This window comes from Penicillium mononematosum, assembly GCF_028829835.1.
Source record: "Penicillium mononematosum strain IBT 11891 chromosome Unknown utg000002l:1.0-8112719.0:1.0-8118358.0, whole genome shotgun sequence".
NCBI classification, from domain to species: Eukaryota; Fungi; Ascomycota; class Eurotiomycetes; order Eurotiales; family Aspergillaceae; genus Penicillium; species Penicillium mononematosum.
Window position 1 is genome coordinate 2,894,449 of NW_026643272.1, and position 18,797 is coordinate 2,913,245.

The following is an 18,797-nucleotide window of genomic DNA, read 5'->3' on the forward strand; positions in this document are numbered from 1 at the left end:
ATACACAAAATTGATATCCCATGTTCAACCTCTACATGTGCCTAGTTAACTTCTGTCCGCAATTCGAGGTCTGTGATTGGCTGATGACTAAGCCGCCCTGGGGATCCATCCGTCCCGGAAGCCATCTTACTAGAAAATTTGGTGTTGATCTGGGCTCCTTCTCTCCCATCCTTACTCCATCTCCTCAATCTTTCTTTTTTGTTCTTGTTCCATCGTTCTTGTTTCGATTGAACCAAGATGTCGACCATCTCTCGTTCATTGAACCTCCTGGCGCGCACTAGCCGGTCCTCCCTGCTGCGTCCAACTACCGTCAACCCCGTCCACCATGTCTTTAGCAACAAGGTCGCCGGCCGTGGCTTGGCTACTGCTTTCGAGCGTAACAAGCCCCACGTGAACATTGGTAAGTTCCTGTCTCTGGCGCATAATCCACCTTCATGCTAAAAGGTTATTGTTTAGGTACCATTGGTCACGTCGATCACGGCAAGGTAAGCTTAGCTATTTGCGACTCGTTCCGACATCTCCGCCCTCCGAACATGAAATTTAACCCCGTCCGCCCATAGACTACCCTGACTGCCGCCATCACCAAGTACCAGGCCTCTAAGGGCCTTGCCAACTTCCTCGACTATGCCTCCATTGATAAGGCCCCTGAGGAGCGCAAGCGTGGTATTACCATCTCGACTGCCCACATTGAGTTCGCAACTGAGGACCGTCACTACGCTCACGTCGACTGCCCTGGTCACGCCGATTACATTAAGAACATGATCACTGGTGCTGCCAACATGGATGGTGCCATTGTCGTCGTTGCTGCTTCCGATGGTCAGATGTACGGCCCCCAGTCTAAAAATCTAGCTTGAAGAGTGTGCTGACGCAAACCACGCAATAGGCCCCAGACCCGTGAGCACTTGCTGCTTGCTCGTCAGGTCGGTGTCCAGAAGATTGTTGTATTTGTTAACAAGGTCGACGCTGTCGAGGACCCTGAGATGCTGGAGCTCGTCGAGCTCGAGATGCGTGAGCTGCTCTCCTCTTACGGATTTGAGGGTGAGGAGACTCCTATCATCTTCGGCTCTGCCCTTTGCGCCCTCGAGGAACGCCGCCCTGAAATTGGTACTGAGCAGATTGAGAAGCTCATGAAGGCCGTCGACACCTGGATCCCCACACCCGAGCGCGATCTGGATAAGCCTTTCCTTATGTCCGTTGAGGAAGTCTTCTCTATCCCCGGCCGTGGTACTGTTGTCTCTGGCCGTGTCGAGCGTGGTCTCCTGAAGAAGGACACTGAGGTTGAAATTGTCGGTGCCACCGACTCTGGTAACCCCATCAAGACCAAGGTTACCGATATTGAGACCTTCAAGAAGTCCTGTGACGAGTCCCGTGCTGGTGACAACTCCGGTCTGCTGCTCCGTGGTATCCGCCGTGAGGACATCCGCCGCGGCATGGTCGTTGCTGCCCCTAACAGCACCAAGGCCAACAACAAGTTCCTCGTGTCCATGTATGTTTTGACCGAGGCTGAGGGTGGTCGCCGTACTGGTTTCGGTTCCAACTACCGCCCCCAGGTCTACATTCGTACTGCTGGTATGTCTAATTTCCACTGATTGATCTGATATCAAATCGATATAAAGGATACTAACTATGCTCTAGATGAGGCTGGCGATCTGAGCTTCCCCGATGGCGACATGTCCAAGCGTGTCCAACCCGGTGACAACGTTGAGATGATCCTCAAGACCCACCACCCTGTTGCTGCCGAGCCCGGTCAGCGCTTCAACATCCGTGAGGGTGGCCGCACCGTCGCCACTGGTCTGATTACCCGTGTCGTCGAGTAAATGGTCCGCTCACACCCATGGTCAGGCAAGCTAATTGTCTGACCCTTGTATTATGAACCCCTTTTCTTTAACATCATGTTTGTTTTGGCACCTTTTATTCCACAGCGCGGGAATCAGCACGAGGAATCCGGGGGTAAACCGGAGTTTTCGCTTGAATCTTGTTCATGTACCTCTACTGTCTTGGAGATGTAGTCAGAGTTTCCTTCATTTCTCCACTCCCGTGAAAATGTATTCAGACCAAATTCTTTCTAGGCTCATATATAATTCCAGTCAAGTTCAAGTCAATGTGTACGCAATATTTCACTGCTCCACCCTCATTTCCAGTCTATCCCATAAAAGCAGAAGCTAGGTGCATACCTGTGGACATGATCGAATTACATCAACGTCTAATTCACGCAACTTCCTCCACTTCTATTGGTAATTGCAATTCGCCCATCCCGCTTAAGAATACGCTACACATTCTCATATATGGTGGGCGAAGTCAGACATTGAAATCAAGCAACCACTGCAATGGGTACAGACGGCTTCCCTTTTTCCGTGTCCTCTAGCTTATCGCCCCTCAGCCCCTCTACGGGCTCATAGTATATTGTTTACCATATGGTGGTGTAAACGGGCTGAGTTCTGTTATTGGCTTCAGCACCTCGCAGCACTCTCACGATGTGGTGCTCCGCTAACATGATCTTGCCAAGATCCACTCAAATTCTAAGCTATCCATCATAATAAATACTGCTTTCTCCCATTCACCTCTCCAAATGCTTGGTGGACTCAGTAATCCTTCGCTTCGAAATAGGGGCACACTAGTATTAGTTTAGTATCACGGACTCCTCTCCTCCGACACCGGGTGCGGGGATAGAACTAAGAAGTATACATCGTACTCCGCTAATCAAGCATTCAAGATCTCTATATCTCGGAGATGGGGACTAGCCTTTACAGCGTTAGGTTATTCTTATGCCCAAACCGCAGATAGTTTTACCAAACCACTAAGATCCCGCCCTTGAACTGGTTTGGGTGCGCAGTGGTGTTGAGATCTCTCATTGGATCATCTAGTTCCATATCGCCATACATTTCCAACATTATTAGGTCTGCTAGATCATACTTCATATAATTAATCCAGATATCAGACCGCGTTCGCTTACACAGTTCACTTTCATTGGTGCTGTCCTTGCTACCCAGTGGTAACATCGAACACCTACAAACCAATCAGAGAAGCGCAATCAAAGGATGATATATTAAATATATTTGGAAGAGCTCCACAAGAAATACCGGAGGAACGGAAACACGAGCCAACATATATTTAAGGAGAAGCTATAGGCGCATGTGTAGCGGGCTTTCCTGCAGTTCTGTTTATTCCCTTCGAAGTTGCGGAGATATTTGACCTTTTCATATTATATACCATGAAGGATCGAGACGATGTTGGTCCTATGGCTGGCGGTGCAACAGTTGCTGCGACGCCCTCGCAAGCTCAAGGTGCACTGACTTACCTTTTTACGTTGTATGATATCGTGTTGTATCAATTGATCGGAGAGAAGCTTAATGAACTATACAGTGGAGATTCCTACACCCAGACCGAGTTCGCTGTCAATGGCACACAGCCATCTACGATGAACCCGATGGGAAACCCGACACTAGGTGAGTACTATCCACCTGAACAAGTAGGATTGAGATCCTCACAATGCCAAATAGGGACCGGTACAACGAGTGGTGGTACCAATTGGGTCGGATACCTAACTACTCTATACAATACTTCGCCGGTATTGAGCTACAACTTCGCCGTTGGGGGAGCAACAATCCACAACTCTATTGTCGATACTAAGGTTAAGGATGTGACATCGCAAGTCCGGGACTTCGAGTTGGCATATGGCGAGAAGCCTATATATGCGCCGTGGTCTTCAGATAATGCGGTGTTTGGATTCTGGATTGGGATCAATGAGTATCGCTCCTCCAAACACCATTGTCTGCTATGTTCTAATGTTTTCAATTTGTAGCATCGGCTGGGGCCATCAAAACACCCAACCTAGTATACTTGTGCCGACATTAATGGCACAGTACAAACGTCTCATTGAAAAGATATATGCATCTGGCGGACGGAAGTTCCTTTTCCTGAATGTCCCGCCTACAGATCGGAGTCCTATGATCATCAAAGAGGGGCCGGAAGCCGTTAAAACGTATGCTACGTGGGTGAAGGCTTACAATAACGGCCTTCAATCAATGATCAATGAATTCAAGTCGAGTCATACTGGCGTATGTTGAGGTCCCTTACCATCCATGGATGGTTTTTTTTATTTTTTTTTCATATAAAACTAACATGATCGTAGACTACTATCGTTCTTTACGATACTTGGTCCTTTATGCCGAAGATCCTAGACGATCCTCAGGCATATGGATTTCCGAATGCCACTTGTTTGAATGAAAATGGCACGTCCTGTATTTGGTGGAATCATTACCACCCTGGACAGAACTACCATAAACTCCAGGCAGCGGATATGATCCATTACTTGAAGCCTCTCGGTGCTTGGTAGACCGACACGGAGATGGACAGTGGATTACAAGGGGTTAAAAGTTATATCATGGAATAAATAGTGCTGTGAATGAATCCTCAACACGTATATGTTGTAGATGGTATATACCTACATACATAGGTAGTATACAACATACATACCTAAACTACATTTGTACCCATATGTTGTACTTGTTGTATGGTAGACAAGTGGACGGACTTAACGGAAATAGTGTATTGCATCTGATTGGTCCGGGCGAAAATGTCGCACCACCTGGGCACTTCGGCCGAACTTGACGGACGAACATCTATGGGAACTATCCAACTGTTCCTTTTTGTTCTTTTGTTTAAGATTACGTGGGACTGATTTGAGCTCTAGGTTGCCTTGGATCTTCAGAGTTCTTGTGCCCCTTTCTCTTGTCTTCCTCCAGAGACCATTCGCCAAAGGACCCTGCTTGCACAACCTGCAACGACTGATCTGACCGACTTAGCAACACGACGTCCGTGGACAGAGGACCTTAGACTTGCTTTTTCGCTGTACTGGTTAATATGGAACCCTGGACGGACGAAGAACCGGCGCGAAAGCGGATGAGAAAGGGAACTAGAAGTTGCACAGAGTGTATGTGTCAATAGACATTTGATATGCCTGCGCTAATAGCGTTCAATTATAGGTCGGCGACGTAAGATCCGATGCACGTTTCAACCCAACCGTCCAGAAATTTGTAATGAGTGTCGGTCCAGAGGCATGAAATGTGTTGATCAAGAACATGCGGTTGTTACCCCTCCATTATCCGGCTACCAGCGGAACTCCCAACTTGGCGAACAGCCATACAGTCTCCGCGAGCGAGTAGCACACCTGGAGAACCTCGTGGAGGGGCTGACCAAGCGACTAGACCAACGGGACTCTAACGCTCCGCCTTGTGAGCACCATGTAATAAAACAATGTTGGTATCTCCCGGATGCGTGTGGATTGATGTCGCATGACTAACATTAGCCAGCGGACGGTATAAAAGGCCATTCAAGACCGCTAGATACTGAGCCAGACGAACTAGGCCCTTCTAGTGACCAGATTTGCAATGCGCCGATACTACAACTGTTTGACAACTATCTCGTGAGCCGCCAAGAGGACTCGTCGAATAATGATAAATTCGCGGGTGTTCAGGACATGTCGCCAAAAGCCAAAGCGGTGCGTGCAGAACTCATGAGACTTCTACCTCCCTTAGAGGATATGAATAAGATTATCAACGCGTCCTTCCATTGCTTCTTGTGGCAAGATCATTTCCCGGAGCTCTTCGATCAACATGCCGACAGACTCGTTTTCAATGAAAATTGTCGCGATAATCTAGTGGCTCCCGCCGAAGTCGCGAAGGTACTCATGTGCCTCAGTATCAGCGCAGTTCATGCCCCGTCTGAATTTGGCTTTAATACTTTAACCGTGCCCTTTGAACCTCAAAAATTCTCTGATCAATGCATTGAGATGGTGGACCGTCTAATCGTCCGTGATGACAACTTCGCGGCTACCCTACCCGGTATAGAATGTCAGATGTTACTTCATAGGGTTCATTTGACTGATGGCCGGCTCCGGAAAGCTTGGCTGGTGATCCGTCGGGCAATCGAGTTTGCCCATTTAGCTGGCATGCATATGTCCACTAAGGTTCCAAAGCCAGGCGACTCTTTATATCAAAGGCGCTTAAAAATCTGGTGTTCCCTGGCAATATCGGATCGGTTCCTGAGTTTGATTCTTGGCCTGCCTTATGGTATCAGCGATCAATTCTTTTTGCCACAGATGGAGCAACGTCTCAATTCAAATCTATCAGCTCCCGAGGAATACCTGTCGCGCATTGGCATTATCACTGGCCATATGGTTGACCGAAACCAAGACCCTTCCAAGATGACTCTCGAAGCAACATTACGACTGGATCAAGAGCTGCAGAATTCTTGGGAATCCATGCCAAGTCACTTTCAAGCCGCAGAGCCTTGTCACTATGAGAAACGGGAACACTATATTGAGAGGGTCCCGTTGCAATTCATGCTCAAGCTACTACGTGCTTTTCTCCATCTCCCCCTGATGCTGCAATCTCCCCATGAGCCTCGATTCCGTCCCTGCCACACGATCGCGATTCAATCCGCAAGAGAAGGGCTCGTCCTGTACAAGGTCCTTCGATCTAACATCAAGCCCTATTTGTGCAAAATGATCGACTTTATGGCCTTCACGCTATGTCTTCTTTTGATAATACACCTGCAAGGCTATTCCGACGAGAATCCAGATCAAAGTAAAGAGCAAGATGAAGAAGATTGGGATATGGTAAGAAAGGTCATTGGGATCCTTGGTCAGGCGGCAGCGGAGCTGGGAGGCTCAGTTGCTGCCGAGTCTGCAAACATTCTCCGCGCCATCCACGATACCAAAGATTTCAAGCGCGATTGGAGCAGCCTCTCGAGCTGCAAAATTACCGTGCCCTATTTTGGTACTATTACTGTCGGGGCGGGAACCAAGTTTTCCAAAGGTCGCCCAAAAGCCAAGGAGCCGACCTCAGTAGTATCAGACAACGTAGGGACCGAAGCTTCCTGCTCAGAGCAATGTCCTACTCAGCTCTATACGCCGCCGATGTCAGACCCTGAATGTGCACCGAGCACCAACACTGATGCCTTAAATGATGCTTCCTTCACGCCCACGATGGGGCCTGGATATCCAGACGAGTCATGGCTTTCGAGGAGTGAAACAGTGACAAACCCATATGTTGGCCTAGAGCTCAACGCATTTAGTGGTCTGTTCGATGATTTTGGGCAGTATATGTGGCCAAACCACAGTGTTGACCTTGGACTTGATCAGGGCTGGAATCTGGACTGGTCAGATGGTGTGCCACCACCATGAGTTTAGATAACCTTTTGTATTTACTTAACTGCCTGAAATCTGTATATGATGTAAATTAAGAACATTTGACAATAGATACATCGGTTTCTATCATCTGATTGCATGACGCGGAGGGGGGGGGAATCTGCTGCCAGAAACCGGTGAGGTCTAAATAGCCAAGAAGCATTGGTTTTACTTAGTGACGATATACCATCAATAGAACGTTGGAAGAAATCTCAATATCTTGTTGATAAAATACCATATAAGTCTAGAGTGGTCCAGAAGTGACGTTGCCGGGGCTAAAGGGGTTTGTTTATGTAAGACTTCCCCAACCCACGGGTGGACATCGACCTCGGGACTGATCATCTCAATGAACCCGTGAAACGACCGTGTGATCCCTGAATTATTTTTCCCCGTTCGATTAGTCTGTTGCTTTTTACACCTGCATGGCCCTCTAAGTCCTAATATATCTTTGCTATTTCAACTCGCTCCTGCCACAAACACCTCTCCCCCTCAACATACACAGAGCAGAAGATAAACATGGCTGAACGACGCCCCTCAGGGTTGGAAAGGAGTCCAACTGCGCCGCCGGTTCTCTCAAATGGCCACTTTGCTTCGATCGGCGCCGAAGGCGATGCTGCCTCCTATGAGCACGGCGTGCAGGTCATTGATGAGAATAAGGAGTTCAAGTACGGCCACCTCCATCTGCTATGGTTCATCTAATTTATAACCCTTGAATGCTGATCACATCACTATAGTCCCAACCTGTCCAAATATTTGTCTCTTGAAAATGTCACGTCGGCTGGTTTCAATTACCATCTCATCTCCGTGTTTGGTTCGCAATCCACCGGAAAGTCCACACTGCTCAATCACCTGTTCGGTACCCAGTTCTCCGTGATGTCGGAGCTGGAGAGAAGGCAAACGACCAAGGGTATCTGGCTTTCGAACAACAAGAAGCAGGGCGATGCCGGGGCGGCGGAGCGCATGGCTGATAACATCTTGGTCATGGACGTGGAGGGAACTGACGGTCGCGAGAGAGGCGAGGATCAGGACTTCGAGCGCAAGAGTGCGCTCTTTGCGCTTGCGACGAGCGAGGTTCTCATTGTCAACATCTGGGAACACCAGGTGGGGTTGTATCAGGGAGCCAACATGGGATTGTTGAAGACCGTGTTCGAAGTCAACTTGCAACTGTTCCTAAAGGATAAACAGTATGTGTCCTTTCGATCATATGCTTCTCTTTGCGCTTCGGGTGCTAATCTCTCTACAGTACCACTCACCGGTCCCTCCTATTCTTCGTCATTCGTGATTTCATTGGTACAACACCACTCAAGAACCTGCAGAAGACATTATTGGAAGACCTCTCCCGTCTCTGGGACACTATATCGAAACCTGCGGGCTTGGAAAAGTCGACGATTCACGATTACTTTGATTTCCAATTCTACGGACTGCCACACAAGGGTTATCAGCCTGACCAGTTTGTGACGGAGGCAAACAAGCTTGGCCTGCGTTTCCGGGAAGGTCACCGAGACCCAAAGAGGGATGCCCTAAAGGGCGAGTTCTCCGAAGGAGGAGTCTTCCTACCTGAATACCATCGCCGCATTCCGGCCGATGGATTCTCACATTATGCGGAGGGAATTTGGGATCAAATCGTCAATAATAAGGACTTGGATTTGCCCACACAGCAGGAGTTGCTTGCGCAATTCCGTTGCGACGAAATTCTGCGCGAGGTAATGATCGGCTTCGATGAGGCGATCACCGCATTTGAGGATAAGCAGGCTGAGTCCGTGCGTGTTGGTGCGCCTGAGGTCCTAGGGGGACTTGGTGTTGCCATGCGTGCTGCGCGCGTCAAGACGCTAAAAAGTTTTGAGACGGAAGCCAGCCGATACCACAAGGGCGTTTACCAGCGGAAAAGCGCCGAGCTTCAGGGCAAGGTCGATACCCGCCTCAAGGTACTTTTCCACGGCCAGTTGTCGGCAGCTCACAAGTCTGGAATCCGCGACTTCAGTGATTCGGTCAGCGCTGCTGTCAAGGATGGCCAGAAGAAGGGCGGTAGCTACGACTTCGCCGAAATCGTCGCCAAGGAGACCCAGTCTTCATTGGAGAAGTTCGAGGAGGTCGCCCGCTCCACATTGGTGGATGGAGCTTCTTGGAGCAACTACACGCAAGAGCTCTCTTTGTTTAAGAAAGAATTGGCTGAGGTCAGTGCCCGTCTGCGCCGCGATGAAATGAGACGTCTGGCCACCCGCGTTGAGCGGTGGGTTCAATCTCGTCTGGGTGAATCTGTGGGACTTGAGTTCAATGCCCTCGGGTCTGGAAGAGCTGGCGGTGGTGCACCCGAGAACGGGGAGAAACCTACCGAGAAGGACTTCTGGGATCGGATCTGGAACTTGTTCGAAGAAACTGTTCTTGACGCTGAGCGGAGATTCACGGACCGCGCGAGCAGCTTCGATGCTAGCATTGATGAGGTCGATGTTGGCCTTTGGCGACTGCGGCGTAAGTCTTGGGGTGTTCTTCGCGCCAAGATTGAAGAGGAGATGATTGAGGGCAACTTGCTCCTCAAACTTCGGGAAAACTTCGAGGACAAGTTCCGCTACGACGAAGCCGGCGTGCCACGTATCTGGCGCCCAACTGATGACATCGAGGGCATTTACACCCGTGCTCGCGAGTCTACCTTGACGGTGATTCCTCTTCTGTCTCGTTTCCGCCTCGAAAGGACTACTGCCCCACCCCCGCTTGACCGATGGATTGGACACACCCCAAGCACCGCGACACCTGCGGACGAGGAGGATCTGGCCCCCATCGGGGGTGTGGACGAACACGAGGGCAAGAGTTTAGAAGAAGAGATGACAATTCTTAGCGATGCGAAGCGCCAAGAGCTCACTGTACGATTTAAGAAGGCCGCGGACGGTGTCTATGTCGAGGCCAAGCGGAGCGCCATCGGCGGTATGACACAGGTCCCCTTGTATTTCTACGGTTTGTTGCTGGCTCTTGGCTGGAACGAAATCTGGGCTGGTAAGTTTTCACTGATGAATCCTTCATTTTCGTATTACTGATGTACTGTCCAGTTCTCCGCAACCCAGCTTACTTTATCCTGCTATTTGCGTTTGCTATTGGCGCATACATCACTTACCAGCTCAACCTGTGGGGTCCCATGCTGAAGATGACTGAAGCGGCCTCCCAGCAAGCCCTGGAAGAAGGCAAGCGCCGCCTGCGCGAGTTCCTCGAATCCTCTGACACTGGCCGCCAGGCGATTGCTATGTCGGCTGGGGAGCGTGCTGGGTCTTCAGGCCGAAAGGAAGAGTATGAAATGTCAGATATGCAAAAGCGTGCCTCGAACGCTAATGACGACTTGGATGACATGTAACTTCTCTGCTTGCTGTTCTCTTCTGGCGATATCACCCTGTACTCTACTTTCCTACTTTCTGTAGCTTCTATATGCATACCATACCACACGGACTTTGGACTTTGGACTTTGGACTACAATCTCTTTGGAAATAGGACATCTGACTTTGACAGCGACTGCATGTAGACGGCCTAAGGCCTGTACTGCCTTCATACATGGATACATGGTTGTACTATGTGTGCATCGAACTCTTCGGCTCTTTCGGGGCTCTTTCCGGGGAAGAGGGGGGGGGTTATACTTGCAGGTGGGGACGTCGCGCCTTCCGAAAGATGATTTCAATTACCTCATTGCCACGCTAGCAAGTTACACAGGGCAGGTTGGGAAGGAAGGAGGGAACGAGGAGGGAATAACAAAGGATTTGGGATATCTACCGACACAGACGGAGCTCTCATAGACCCTGCCGTCTTCATTTGCATTGCATGGTCCATGCATCAGAACTCAACTTCTACATCGGTTCTCTTGGCAAGACTTAATCAGATCTTGTATCTTATTCTGCATTGTTGATATCTAGGCCGAACAAGCCCTGGGCAAAAGACCATTGAGCTCAGGTTTAGTCCCCATTTGATTCGACTAAATTGGCAATGAGCTCTTATTGCGGGGGTCATACCCACGTCAAGGGACTGGACTTCCTCCGAGGTGAGGGGGTCACCCCTCACTACTCTCACTACTTGAATTAGCTAGTGCTATTTGAAGCATTGAAGTTGTTCAGCTAATCTACTTCTCCAATCCTCTCCACCCGAACCATGTCCGGTATTCCTAATCTCCCAGAGACATTCGATGATCTCCCCGACAAGCGTCGGTTCTGGCCTGCGTCCGCAGGGTCAGAAGAAGAAGGGCTGGGGATGCTCCGCCTTCTAACACCCGGATTAGTTGCTCAAGCCGCTCGAACACAAATCCAGACCGGCGAGCGGGTATGCTTAAACTGGAACATGGAGAATTTGAACCCACCAGGTAAAATAAGGGCACCTGACCATCGGATAAACATCGAATAAAATAAGAAAACATAAGACTCACGATTCGTGAAATCAGGGTTCGGTCGCAAACCATTCGAGCACTGTGTCAAATGGGTTGCCGAGGGCAACGCCTTTGATGACGAGTACCACTTCAATCCACAGCAGTCCTCTCAGTGGGATGGCCTCCGGCACCACAATGCGCCAGCGCCAACACCGGAAGACCAAGACAGACGCCTCTTCTATGGCGGCACGAGCGCAGAGGAAATTCTAGATGAGAACTCGTCGCGGATTGGCATTGGGTTTTGGGCGAAGAAGGGTATTGCCGGACGCGGCGTGCTCATCGATTACGTCTCCTACGCTGAGAAGAAAGGCATCAGCGTAAATGCGCTGAGTCGGCAGATGATTTCACTAGACGAGGTGCAGGAGATCGCGCGCGAATGCAACATCAAATTCCAGCAAGGAGATATCTTTTTCTTGCGGGTTGGCTTGCCTGGAACGTGGGAGCGGATGTCGGTCGAAGATCGGGTGGCTTATAGTCAGCAGGCCATGCCGCAGCATGCTGGAATTGAGCAGAGTGAGCGGGTCTTGCGCTTTATATGGGATAATCATTTTGCGGCTGTTGCATCCGATGCTGTGAGCTTTGAGGTTTACCCGGCTCTGAACCCAGAGTTTGACTTGCATCATCATCTTCTGGCTGGGTGGGGTGTTCCTATCGGGGAGATGTTTGATTTGGAGGAGTTGGCTGCGACGTGCAAGCGTTTGGGCCGTTGGAGTTTCTTTATCTCGAGTAGTCCCTTGAACTGCTCCCGGGGAGTGTCTAGTCCACCTAACTGCATGGCTATTTTCTAGCTATCATATAATAAGGAGTGTTTATGCCAGGGCAATTTGAATTCAACTACTATATGTACCCATACGATTCCATCGAGATGTCCCATGCCGCATGCTTTAAGCCAGGTATATCCCGCAGGGGTTTATAGATTTCCCGCAGTACATGGTCCAGCAAACCATCAGACCGCACACTCTTTTGGTCCCAAGGGGAGCTGATTTGGCCCTTTGTAAGAGCCCTTTGTCAGAATCTGTACATCATTCTTGTGGGAGATCAACATTTACCTGCCAAGACGGTTTTGATTTTACGCATTCCAACCCTTTTCCCCTTCCCTCCAGTGCCCTCCTTTGCTGCAAAATACTACTTCGTACCTGAATACACTATTAAATTCCTACATTCCACACGCTCGAGACAGCTGTGTTTTGGGACTATGTTTACCCAACCCAGAATGATCATCGCGGCCCATTGCTTCTTAAATACCATGAGACGCAGTTCCCCTTCAGGTTCCTCAACCTAATTATTTTTCATACCATCGACACTATCTTTAACGCCTTTCCTAGCCGAATAATTACTTTCTTTACCAGACCACGATCCTTGACCAAGATGCACTTCTCTAAGGTGATTCCATCCATCTATCATCTGCACTCAGATGTATACAACTTGCTAACACAACGCAGACCCTTGCCACCGCGGCAACCTTTGCCATGACTGCCTACGCCGGCTTCCCTGTCGCCAGTGTCAGTTTCCTGTCCTGGGAGAAGTGCGACGTTGGCCACCCCGCACTCGGCGAGCCCAAGTTCTCTGCTGAAGTGAGCGCCACTCCGGTCACTTGTGACAAGACCACCGTCAACCGCGACTGGAGCATTGACAACTACTCCTTCCGCGCCCGCATGGACACCGAGGACACATTCTCCTGCCACGGTGTGACCATCTGGAACAACGATGGCTGCGCCGGCGAGCCTGTGCACTTCCTTCCTTTCCACCACGGCCCCTTCGCCGAGGGCCAGTGTCTCCCTGACATCCTTGAACCTGGCTATGTCTCCTTCAAGCTGGCTTGCCACGGCTTCCACTAAAAATGCGTAAATTTGGTTCTTACGCAATGACAACTGTCGAGATTGCCACCTTGGATTCTATGAATGCCTTGGATTGGCGATACCTACGTTCTTTTGTTGTCCGTTTTCTCTTATGTACTTTTTACTTGGCTTTGACCACTGTTATCAGCGTGGTATTACCGAGTACTTCCTGGGCTATGGTTCCCATGAGATTATTCTTCATAACATAATGTTTCCTACTATACAGTGACCTCAATAATTTGATGCTCATTTACACCAAGAAACTCATTCCGAATCAACACCAGAAAACACATCGTATTTCGAATTCGGTCTTCCACATAGGCAATGGCAGAAGAGTAAATGCAGAAAGGGAATGGGCCTCCCGGCAGGACACGGTCCAGGAAGCACTCAAACTGCACCTTTGGGTCTAGGGCGACGAACATAGGACTTTTGCCTCATTAAGAAGGTTTGACGTTGCTCTTTACTGTAATATACACTCGTGACTATAAATACTAGGTGATATCTGAACTTCATACAATTCCCCATTGCTATCATGTAAGTGAGCTCTACTACACCACGAATTGCGTTATGTACAACTGATATATTCGTCATTAAAACTATTCAAAAGATGCTCGAGTCGTAAATGTTCAAGCTCCTTAGTCGACTGGTATAAAATATGGCGGGAGGAGCTCCGTTGCTTACCTCCGTAAACAATATATTTGAGTGTTCCGATTTATATGTTTGAATAACCCCCACAGCTCGATTATAGCATTGCTCTGATTCTGAGTTCAAATTATAAAGTTTATAACGCCTTTAGAGTAGAAGATGAACTAATTAGTGTACGAGCTTTTTATACGAGGATGTGCAAACTGGACCTGAAGGTAATTATGAAGGGAGACTCCCCCCTCTTCATCCGTCTCCCGCGCCAAGAGTTTGTACATCTCGACTGTTAAGCCATCTAGCCCAGCCGACTTGCCTGTAGCCGCCCGCCTGTACCAAGAGGTTTGCTTTTTACCTGCTACTGTACATTCGTTACATATCTAACTACATACGTAAATACATATGTACCCTCGAATACTGATTTATTGAACTTGGAAGAATCTATGTTGGCTACGAAGTGAACGTTCATAATATACAGGGGTATCCCGTAGAATAAGACATATGCACAATGAACAGATTAGACATCAGCCATCGAAATTGAAGAGATCATGCACGCTCAATCGTGAATTGCAAAGATACCTCCCATCTTTGACCCCCGGCACCATATCCGCCACCCAGTCTGTTGCGAATCAAGCTGGATATCTTCTCCCGTAGGCGGACAAGATTATCCTCAGAACCATTGACTCGGAGCTTCAGGTTTGCCATACATAGGCCATAATGGACCTGCCAGAATCGAGCGTCATCAATGCCGAACACGGCAGCGTCGGCTTCAATATCCTTGATCACATCAGAAACTCCTTGACCGGAGTAGGACATCAGAAGCATGGAACCTAGAGTCTTCACCAAGCGAGTTCCTAGGAAGCACATGGAGAAGGCAATGGTGCCGGACAGGAGCTTATCGAGCCAGTCATAGATCCGGATTGAGACCAGAGGTAAAAGCAGCAGCAGAGTTGAACAAGAGAGGGTGAGGAAGTGCGATGGGTTGCTCAAGACCGATGGAAGAGATTGGATATACCCAAATCGCATAGCCTTCCCAATTCGAGCATGGTTCTTGAGACCAATTGCTGACACAAGCGTCGATGAAATAGCTAGAACTGCAGTCACATCCACACTACCAAGAGAAACCCGATCATGTTCGTGCGGGTGGTGAGGCTCATGTCCAGCCTTTTCGAGGAAATGTTGCAGATTGTGGGAGATGAGATCCATCCCCATAAACAAAAGAAGCACAGCCATCGCGAATCCGGCTAGAACCTCTGCACGTTCGAGGCCGAACGGGTGGCGGATAGTCGATCTCTTCCAAACCTCAAAATTGCCCAGTACATCAACCGCAACACACAAAAGCGCCCCAAGGGAATCGAATAGAATCAGATGCGACAATGCTGTCATGGCCAAGGAGCCATGTGCAGTCCAGAGTGTGTACGCCGCAACGAACATATGGCATAGACTCCACCAGAAGCGGGTCTTCTGGTCCTTCGACATGCTAGATCTGCACTCTTTCAGAGTTGGCACGGGCAGGGAGTTCGGAAGGGCTAGGGGCGCGCGAGGAGGAGGCTCGAGGAAGATCTGGTGCGAGATGCTACTGTGTTTGTACTTGTGGCCACGGCGTTGTCCCATGTTCTGAAGCACAAGGGAATAAGTTAGCACTGCCACCATCACAGGTCACCGGCGCTATTCAACTAACCGACTTGACCACTGGGCTCTTTGCCATAACAGTAGTGTTGAAATTGAATGGCCCGGCGGGGGAAGTGTCCCCCGAACCATTCTCGACCGGTGTCTCTGCATCTTCAGGCGAGGTTGCCAAATTGAAAGAGGACTTCGTGGGACTCAGAGTATCTCTGCGTTCGGAATCCATGATACCCTTCGGAAATGAAGCCTTAAGCGGCGATAAGGAATTGCGATCAATGGGTATCCCTGAGTTGATCTGGGAGGCATGTTCGTCATCCGCTGGCGGTGTGGGCGTGCGCGGCGGGAGAGGGAGAGGAAGGTTCGAAGCCATTCTGGCTTTGCGAACAGAATGTCGTTATGAATTGATGGTTCCTATGTATATACACATGAGCACATACATATGTAAGTTCTGGGGTTATCAACCCCCCGGATGAGCCCCGGTGTTTCTGCCGATCATCACGTGGGCGGCCTAAAGGCACCCCGAAACCTAAAAGTCTTAGCGCATTTCTGTATCTTAGCCTCTGAAATAAGTGATTGAATGCATGAAGGTAGGTCTATGGGGATTATTTGGACAACAAGAGGTGAGAGAGGAGTCTCAGAATTTACTGTCCCAATAGGGTTAAATCTTATTTGATACAAGCCTATGACCTGCAGAAACATGCACAGTTACGAAAGACTTCATTGGTTGTGGTTGTCATACCATAAGCGGGCGTGGGGACCCCCAGGGCTTCCAAGGTTGTTCCATACTGAGCAGCTATTTTTCGGACTTCATCTCAGTAACAGCTAGTATACACAGAGAGAAGTAGTTGCTATACCGAACATGGGCCTAAGGGGTTAGGCACATGAGTCCATCGGAAAGGACTCGCGTATCCATGGCAAACATCCAAATTGGTTACCTACACACACACTAAGCAGACTTGTTGTCTCCTCTCTCCTAGATATTGTTTGAGAAAGTATTCTTAGGGTTTGTCAAGATGAAAAATGTATGGTAAAACTGATTTGTTTGAAGCAAAAGTCAAAAGTCGGGGTCATGAAATCAATTTGCTTCGCGACGTTCAGCAATAATTTACAAATTTACACTATTTCAATATATCGCTTCAACTCCCTATAACCGAGTTAGTCTTGTATTCCCAGGTGGCACAATATTTCCGACTTACCAATCAGTCACAGCCTCTCTCCAAAGACCCAATTCGTGCTGTCTTGTGGCTGTGAAGAAATCTACAAACTCCGAACTCAGAATCTCCCGTGCAACACTTCCTGGGGCCGAGAATCGGTCCAAAGCCTTGTCCAAAGTATTGGGAAGAAGTTCTGGGCGGTCCCCGGGAGTGCGTGCAGACATCGGTGGGACCTTGATCTCAATCTTTTTTTGTACACCCCTCCAACCGGCTGCCAGGATGACACTCAGCGCATAATGGGGATGTAGATCAGCTCCAGGAATGCGGACTTCGAAACGCGTGGCACCTGGCTTGCATACTGGTGGCGTGATAAGACGGATTGAGGCAATCCGGTCCTCAAGTCCCCAGCTAATGTGCACAGGTGCCCAGTAGTTCTCAACGAGGCGCTTGTACGAGTTCACAGTCGGCGCAAACAATGGCAGTAATATCTGGGAGAGCTTCTAGAAGCCCTGCGAGGAAATGACGTCCTGTGTCTGAAAGGTGTGCGATGTCGGACCATTGGGGGTTTGCCTCGGGTGTCTCCCTTGCAAACAGGTTCTTCCCATCATTGTCAGCAAGTGAAATGTGGATGTGTCCGGAGCTGCCTGGCATGCCTTGCATGGGCTTAGCCATGAAGCATGGTGTAACGCCGTGGTCAACGCCTAGGGATTTGGTTAAGAGTCTGTCGACTTATTAGCTCTGGAAGCAACCGACGGTTTGCGGGGTTTGCCCTACTCACTTGAATAATGCCACTTTGTCTGCCATTTCGCTAATCTCAGAAACCTTCAAGGCCTATGTGGAGTGTCAGATGGGTTCATGGAAGGACCTGGATGGATGACATACTGCTTCATACACACCGGGCCCGCCCTCAGTGTGCCATCCTTCAATGCCGCAGTTGATCTGCGCACTTGTATTGAAAATATCGTAGAAGTACTTCTTGTTGGCAACCGGTCTCGTTGAGCTATAGCAGAACATTCCAGCTGTAATTGGTCGAAGGGCGCTAGGGGCATTTTTCTCTAGGAAAGTAGCGAGGTTGGGATGCTGGGAGCCTGCACTGCCGTATCCGTCTTCAGAAGGGGTTTGGAAATTCATAAATTCAAGTTCGACTGTCTGATATCAGCCTTTCAGATCCCCTCACCGGACTTTCCAATGACTTACCTCCAGCTAAAGCATGAAGTCCCTCCCCTGCAAGCTTATCGCACAGACTCCTCAACATACTCCTCCCATCTGCAGAAACCGGACGTGTATCATCAAGGAATCGCACTAGAAAGAACGGAATGTTTTCTTCCCAAGGTAGACGGCGGAACGAGTTCAGATCTGGGACAGCCAGGAAATCTGCGTACCCTGACTCCCGGGGTGCAACCCGAGCATCGGTTGTCCATAGCATATCGTGCATGTCCCAACCGAAAAGGGCTGAGCTGAAGCCGAATCCCTTTTCCGCAATCCCAAGGAACTTCTCCTTGGCCATAACCTTGCCACGCAGCACGCCATCGCTGTCGATACCGGCGACTTTGACTTTGATGTCGTCAGCGAGAAGGTTGGGGAGTGATTCGACAGTGATCATGGTGGGCGTCGTCATTCTGAGAAAATTCAACAAATAGCAGCACTAATTGACCTAGTCCAACAGTGGGGGTTCGAATTGAAAGAGACAGACATTTCGCCGGCCCTGTGGCTTTATACAATTGCGTGAGTAGTGGGTTGCTGAGGTTGCGGGTCCAACATGTGGTCAACATTAATGCCGCGCATCTCTGAGGTCGAAAATAATCCCGCGCGGTGCAGAGGGCAGACGATCGCGCGTAATATTTTTACACGCAAAACAATGAACGTCATCGGTGAAGCTATCACCGGACGTTCTCTCGGAGATGCTCCGCGGTCCGCGCTGTGGGGTCAGTGGGCAGCGCGCTTATCGTCGTGTCGAA

General features: G+C 49.4%; 8 protein-coding genes across 8 annotated transcripts; 6 read left to right on the forward strand and 2 right to left on the reverse strand.

Moving 5' to 3' along the window:
- The first annotated feature begins 182 nt into the window (after window positions 1-182).
- N7519_002866 (translation elongation factor Tu) lies at window positions 183-1,885 on the forward strand. Its single transcript, XM_057289644.1, has 5 exons — window positions 183-400; window positions 457-485; window positions 561-823; window positions 884-1,569; window positions 1,636-1,885. Exons 1-5 carry the CDS (start codon window positions 238-240, stop codon window positions 1,815-1,817), a joined length of 1,323 nt encoding a protein of 440 aa, XP_057150846.1. The 5' UTR covers window positions 183-237; the 3' UTR covers window positions 1,818-1,885.
- A 1,326-nt stretch (window positions 1,886-3,211) lies between these two features.
- On the forward strand, window positions 3,212-4,336 carry N7519_002867 (SGNH/GDSL hydrolase family protein; the record flags this gene model as incomplete). Its single annotated transcript, XM_057289645.1, has 4 exons — window positions 3,212-3,446; window positions 3,501-3,747; window positions 3,803-4,058; window positions 4,133-4,336. 4 exons carry the CDS (start codon window positions 3,212-3,214, stop codon window positions 4,334-4,336), a joined length of 942 nt encoding a protein of 313 aa, XP_057150847.1.
- A 527-nt stretch (window positions 4,337-4,863) lies between these two features.
- Window positions 4,864-7,186, forward strand: N7519_002868 (uncharacterized protein; the record flags this gene model as incomplete). The annotated part of the gene is made up of 3 exons (XM_057289646.1): window positions 4,864-4,933; window positions 4,986-5,234; window positions 5,313-7,186. 3 exons carry the CDS (start codon window positions 4,864-4,866, stop codon window positions 7,184-7,186), a joined length of 2,193 nt encoding a protein of 730 aa, XP_057150848.1.
- Window positions 7,187-7,705: 519 nt separating this feature from the next.
- Window positions 7,706-10,529, forward strand: sey1 (dynamin-like GTPase SEY1; the record flags this gene model as incomplete). The annotated part of the gene is made up of 4 exons (XM_057289647.1): window positions 7,706-7,854; window positions 7,924-8,373; window positions 8,433-10,177; window positions 10,231-10,529. 4 exons carry the CDS (start codon window positions 7,706-7,708, stop codon window positions 10,527-10,529), a joined length of 2,643 nt encoding a protein of 880 aa, XP_057150849.1.
- A 782-nt stretch (window positions 10,530-11,311) lies between these two features.
- N7519_002870 (uncharacterized protein) lies at window positions 11,312-12,370 on the forward strand (the record flags this gene model as incomplete). The annotated part of the gene is made up of 2 exons (XM_057289648.1): window positions 11,312-11,519; window positions 11,577-12,370. 2 exons carry the CDS (start codon window positions 11,312-11,314, stop codon window positions 12,368-12,370), a joined length of 1,002 nt encoding a protein of 333 aa, XP_057150850.1.
- A 580-nt stretch (window positions 12,371-12,950) lies between these two features.
- N7519_002871 (uncharacterized protein) lies at window positions 12,951-13,420 on the forward strand (the record flags this gene model as incomplete). Its single annotated transcript, XM_057289649.1, has 2 exons — window positions 12,951-12,965; window positions 13,025-13,420. 2 exons carry the CDS (start codon window positions 12,951-12,953, stop codon window positions 13,418-13,420), a joined length of 411 nt encoding a protein of 136 aa, XP_057150851.1.
- Window positions 13,421-14,605: 1,185 nt separating this feature from the next.
- N7519_002872 (cation efflux family protein family) lies at window positions 14,606-16,055 on the reverse strand (the record flags this gene model as incomplete). Its single annotated transcript, XM_057289650.1, has 2 exons — window positions 14,606-15,676; window positions 15,741-16,055. 2 exons carry the CDS (start codon window positions 16,053-16,055, stop codon window positions 14,606-14,608), a joined length of 1,386 nt encoding a protein of 461 aa, XP_057150852.1.
- A 743-nt stretch (window positions 16,056-16,798) lies between these two features.
- On the reverse strand, window positions 16,799-18,457 carry N7519_002873 (Glutamine synthetase beta-Grasp; the record flags this gene model as incomplete). Its single annotated transcript, XM_057289651.1, has 6 exons — window positions 16,799-16,829; window positions 16,882-17,247; window positions 17,396-17,560; window positions 17,618-17,670; window positions 17,722-17,984; window positions 18,037-18,457. The coding sequence occupies 6 exons, from the start codon at window positions 18,455-18,457 to the stop codon at window positions 16,799-16,801; spliced, it is 1,299 nt and encodes a 432-aa protein (XP_057150853.1).
- Window positions 18,458-18,797: the final 340 nt, after the last annotated feature.

What these genes read in the sequence shown, in the direction of transcription:
- N7519_002866 (XM_057289644.1), top strand. Translation starts at nt 238, where the DNA reads ATGTCGACCATCTCTCGTTCATTGAACCTCCTGGCGCGCACTAGCCGG. An exon ending in GCTGCTTCCGATGGTCAGAT is followed by an intron (nt 824 to 883) that starts GTACGGCCCCCA and finishes ACCACGCAATAG; the next exon opens with GCCCCAGACCCGTGAGCACT. An exon ending in GGTCTACATTCGTACTGCTG is followed by an intron (nt 1,570 to 1,635) that starts GTATGTCTAATT and finishes ACTATGCTCTAG; the next exon opens with ATGAGGCTGGCGATCTGAGC.